This window comes from Glandiceps talaboti, chromosome 3 (genome assembly GCF_964340395.1).
Source record: "Glandiceps talaboti chromosome 3, keGlaTala1.1, whole genome shotgun sequence".
NCBI lineage: Eukaryota > Metazoa > Hemichordata > Enteropneusta > Spengelidae > Glandiceps > Glandiceps talaboti.
In genome coordinates, this window is record NC_135551.1 from 14,288,007 (window position 1) to 14,293,651 (window position 5,645).

General features: G+C 35.1%; 1 protein-coding gene across 1 annotated transcript; it reads left to right on the top strand.

The window, feature by feature from the left end:
- The first annotated feature begins 614 nt into the window (after positions 1 to 614).
- On the top strand, positions 615 to 4,334 carry LOC144433086 (monocarboxylate transporter 12-like). The gene is made up of 5 exons (XM_078121395.1): positions 615 to 837; positions 1,309 to 1,452; positions 1,956 to 2,561; positions 2,677 to 2,898; positions 4,165 to 4,334. Exons 1-5 carry the CDS (start codon positions 615 to 617, stop codon positions 4,332 to 4,334), a joined length of 1,365 nt encoding a protein of 454 aa, XP_077977521.1.
- Positions 4,335 to 5,645: the final 1,311 nt, after the last annotated feature.

Here is a 5,645-nt window from a genome sequence, read left to right on the forward strand (position 1 = left end):
ATTCATGATTATTTTTTTGGAATCAAATTAAAGTTCAGGAGAAGTCATTTACCACATCTGCAAAATATCTTTCTACTTTGCCACAACAAAATACACTTCATAGCCAGATAAAATGTACTGCATGTCATAATTGTCTCTCAATTCTGGTATTTTAAAACCACATTCAAGCTTTGTAAGACTTTATAATTATGTTTTTTGTTTGATATCTAATGCCTCTAAATTGCCTCCTATATTGTCTTATTTTCAAAACAGTTTGCATTTTTGAGGATGTATCCTTCCAATCAGTAGCAATCACGGTAATAATTGTCTTTCTCCCAAAACAAGATAGAAGGTGGCTGACTAAGTACCTCCCTTCATAGGTCAGAGCTAATTATGAGACATCTCCTTTATACAAGTACCCATGTGAAATGCACATCCTTTGTCAAGTAATATCATTTGGACTGTTATTGTAGTTGATTATCACTTATCTTTAATGCATCATTGTACCTGTGCTACCATATATAATTTTATATCTCCTCTATAGTGTAGGTGACAGAAGGAGATCGATTCAAAACTTCACAGGAAAAGAACTATACAACTACTATTGTTTAAAATTTGAACATTTTGTGAACAGAATGCCCAAGGGAAGAAGTCAAGTAAAATCTGATGCTGTTGAACCTCCAGATGGTGGCTATGGATGGGTAGTAGCTATTTCAGGAATGATGGTGATGGTGCTAAATGGTGGAGCATTTTATGCCAGTGGTATCTTCCTGGTAGAGTTTGTTCAATATTTCCAACAGGGAGTCAAAGATGCTGCATGGATTGGAGCAGTTGTTGGATGTATCTATGTCTCTATAGGTTAGTACTTCTCTTCGACTATCGGGAACCCCACTTTTCTCCAACTAAATAATTTTCAAAATTTTGAGTTACACTCTGGGTAATACTCAGGAAAATAATGGTATTTTCTAGTATTGATTTATCATTTATATTATTGAAATAATTTGGCTTTGGAAATAATCAGTTTCAACGCATCAAACTTTTACTTGTAATTCGTATAGCATCTAAATTGTGAAAGGGGATTGGTTTCAAGAAACATGACAATGTCAAGAGAAGAACGTCAATTAACTCATTGGGTAAACAATACGTTAGATATGTGGTTTTTAGAGGCGCGGTTCACAGACAGACAGACAGCTGGACAGACAGACAGACAGACAGACAGACAGACCCATGGCAGTATTTTATCCTTAAGGAGGTAATACCCAACCACAGAGGAAACTATCGTACGTAGTGGTTCAATACTTAGATACCTTTAAATTCTTATACTTTCAGGTCCACTATCAGCAGTATTAACAAAGAGGTTTGGAACACGTGTTGTGTTAATGATAGGTGGTATACTAAGTTTACTTGGATTTGTACTCTCTGTATTTGCACCATCACTGACAGTTTTGTACTGCACCTTTGGAGGATTGGTTGGTAAGTGATTTTAAGATAACTAGCTACCTATAAGAAAAAAAACTTACAAATTACATATAGGCATGAAGGTGACAGTATTTACAAGCTATCTGGCTAATATTGTATTATATTTCTATGGAACAGATATAATTTCTTCCTTGAGACAAGTGAATTATAAATGACATAAGTAGTCTCGTCTAAATGAATTGAAGATGAGGTGTGACAGACCTTTATGCCAAGAGTGTTTTCCAGTTGAAGTCTTCATCTGCCCTCGAAGATATATACTTCCCAACAGCACAATAGTATCATTTTACCTGCCCGAGCTTAATTTAGGATGGAAATGAGAAAAGTATAGAAATGGCAATTCTGAATATTTTAACTCACGTTTTGAGCATAACCAAATTATTAATGCCGTAGATGCGCATTAGTATAAATCCTAATAAATCCTAAATTTTCTCTTGCATAAATTGCCTGGCGCATGAAACAAGAATGTTCACGTCGTATTCATTTAATTACAATTGCAGGTATCGGATTCGGTCTTCCATTAGTACCTGTTGTCATGCACACGAACAAGTACTTCCACAAGAGGTTTGTCTTTGCCAATGGATTATGCTTTTCAGGATATGGGATAGGACTTCTCATTGCATCACCACTTTTCTATTTTCTTGTTGAAATGTTTGGTTGGAGAGGAGCTGTGTTAATCATCGGTGGAATTAATGCTCATACTATGGTTTGTGCAGCACTGATGAGACCATTGAGTTCAAGCTCGAAGAAACCCCAATTGCAACCATTGGAAGATTTAGAACTGTCCAAACAAAATGAAACCGAAAGTACAGATAGAAGCAGACAGGACAGTTCTCATACGGTTGATAATACGCTCCCTACAGTGGAATTTGGCGATATAAAAGCTAACTTGCGTACTAAGTACATTCCGACCACAAAGACTGATGACAAGGTTTGCAGTGATGAAGTCTTTTTGAAGCAAAAGCTACATAACGCATTCTCTTTTGTAGGATTGGATCTGTTTGTCAAAAACCCTGCATTTTGTGTAATATGCTTTGCCCAGCTACTGGAAGGTTTCGGTAGCAGTACAGCAACATCCCACCTTGTCAACCGTGCCTACACCTCCGGTATATCTAAATTTGATTCTGCAATTCTGATGACGTATCTTGCATGTGCCAGTTTAGTTGCAAGGCTAACTCATGGATTCATAATATACTACGAATTTGTATCTACTTGGTATAGCGATAGGGACACACGGACTTGCTATTCTCTTAAATCCACTAACAAACAACTATGCAGTCTTGGCAACTCTGGCCGGTGTACTAGGCTTTTCTTCCGGTACATACCAACCATTGATAGCAGTCAGTATGAGGGAACAGGTCGGTGTGGAAGACACAGGTGTTGCCTTTGGGTGGGACTACTTCGTTATGTGTATAGGATACCTGCTTGGTCCATTTTTATCAGGTGAGAAATAGTTTAATTACATATACGTACTGTCTTGAACTGTTAGAGTTTGACATAAAACACCTCTATGTCCGGTATTTCGGCAAAAAAATCAAGAAAAACTAACTCAGCTTAAAGAGAAACATTCAAACATATGGTATAGTACAGTTGCCAGAGATGGCTGGGGGGGGGGGGGTTAACCTTGCAATGTGAGTTATATGATTTTTTTTGCAGATTCCACCTCACAAAGGTGTCCTGTTAGCATATCTGATGGGTGCCACTCGCGCACCCCTGGGCATTTTGTTATAACGCGAGAAAACCGAAATACCATGTATTGCTATGGTAGGCTTAATACTTACTGCCTATAAAACCATGTCAAAGTTACTTAAAAGTCTTATATACATGTTACACACTGTATATTATGAATAATCAGTCAATTACAAATATTTTGTCAAAAGTTTTGGATATTAAAATATCATTATTAGGCCAAAGGTCAACAAAATGTCGCCGTTTTCAGTTAGTATCACTTATAAGTAGTGGGTGTGTTTTCTGTGTATCGTGTGGGTACATCCATGTATCATATAAATTTTGTTTATTAAATCAGGTTATGACACCAGTTACACATTATAAGCTGAGTCATACTGATATTTTGTCTCTAAAACTTAATATATGTAAGTATTTTGTTGAAATTTGTACATTCGTACGGAGTTACAACTAATTTAATTTTTCGATTAAATCCATACCTTTACTCCATGTTAACATTATTCAATTCAAACAAATTTTCAACTTATTGTTGTTTTATAAGCTTTATTTTGATATTTTTCGTCAAACCAGAAATTTTACTAGGATTACATATAATTTAAATTCAATACATATATATTATTTTTTAAATAATTAATTTCGGATCGTGGCCCGGAAAGAAATAAAATATGTTTCTTTGGACCACACTATTTCCATAGCAGGTGTGTGGAATAACTCAAGTGACTGACATCCGGTAGGCCTAACACGTCGGTCGCTGTACTTTGCACTTACATGGACATTTGATTTGAATAGTGCCATACAGGCAGGTGAACGACCTTATTCTGTCTCTTCTTCGTCCAACCATTGATTATAGCTCTACGTCATTATTTAAAAGAAACAATATTCAATTCTCCAACATAATATTATTTATCAGGAAATACAGGATCATTGTCCAATTGTTATACCTTGTTCATATATGTTTATCAGTAATAACATAGTCATTTACAAATTGAGATGTTAATATTGTATATATATATAACTACATAGGTTGGATGTTTGATGTTTATGGAAACTACGAATTAGCATTTTACATCACTGGCGGACTCACATTAACTGGTGGTATACTAATATTTCTGGCGCCAAATGCAAACAAATGGACGAAGAGATGTTGCTCTCCTCTTGAAGGCCACACTCAAGATTTACCAAATAGACCCTAAATCACGACGAACCTACACGGTGAACACAATCCATCATTTGCTGACAAGTATACATCGCCCGGTGAATAATACTATAACTTTGACATTCGTGTGTTGCATCTCCAAAAAGTAAACAAAATCTTACCAAAGGAAATACTAATGATGGTGACGGAAAGTAATAATGTAATGTCCTTTCAATTGTTACATAATCAATACAAGCGTGAAAGTTAACTTGTTCGCTGGTTGTGTATGTAATAAGAAATAAAACAATATTCGTCAGCAGTTATTAGAAAATGGAAGTTAAATACACAAGACATATGAATTTATAAACTAGAAAAAAAGATCAGCAAGTGAAGACAATAGCAGTTTATACATGAAGGGTTACCATCATGTCTATCAAACCATACAAACGGCATAATATGGACATTTCTTTCAAGTATTAAAATCAAAGATGTATTTAGAATCACACAAATAAAATTATGTGACAATTTTCCTGTTTCTCTCCTATAAAGGGAAATTGTTTTGATATTCAATATCCACAGTTTACATTGCCATAAAACTTTCAGAAGGAACGTAAAAACAAGGAAAATAGGTCCCACGGGACATGTACACACTAACAGGTGTATTACCTGAAAGGGTAGTAGTTACTCCATTACAGGATGTGTTACTCAAATTCATTTGACATTGTCTATACTTGCAGACTACCACAAACCTATCATGAGGTCTCATCATAGTATATCTTATTGTATAGTACGAGTGTTTGATTTATGGTTAAATCTGAAGTCTAACTAGGCGAGCAATATTTTCAAAACGTAAAAATGGAAAATAAATAAAACACATCCTATTTGTACTATTTGACTCTTTAGAACTGGCAATTTTAATGCCAACATTTTATTTTATCAAGACCGCTTTATTCTTTTAGTTATTTTAAAATGTTATCAGCGCTACAAAAAATTTAAATGATTTCCCCCATGCAAAAACACATAACAGATAGTCGTGCGATGCAGAGGTCACGTTGTGAAAGCAAGTTTTCGTATATAACCAATATCAACTAAAACGATGAGGTCGACATCAGCCTCGCCTTTGTTCCTCTATACAAGCAATGCAAGCAATATGTATCTATCTGTTCTGTTGAAGGAAACTGTAATTGATTCAGTCCTCATTGTCATAAACCATTCAGGAATTAGATTTAAACCTGAAAGCAAAGAAGACAAATCTATAGGACAGAGGCACCCGGAACACTGATTAAAATACAATGATAACAATAAATAGAGTTGTATTTTATAACAAACAACAAAGAACACACAATTTCCTACATTTATTTCATCATTT

Bases quoted from the DNA above. Each gene is read 5' to 3' on its own strand.
- LOC144433086 (XM_078121395.1), top strand. From the start codon at position 615: ATGCCCAAGGGAAGAAGTCAAGTAAAATCTGATGCTGTTGAACCTCCA. The intron at 838-1,308 runs GTTAGTACTTCT...TTATACTTTCAG, and splicing joins ATGTATCTATGTCTCTATAG to GTCCACTATCAGCAGTATTA. The intron at 2,899-4,164 runs GTGAGAAATAGT...ATAACTACATAG, and splicing joins GCTTGGTCCATTTTTATCAG to GTTGGATGTTTGATGTTTAT.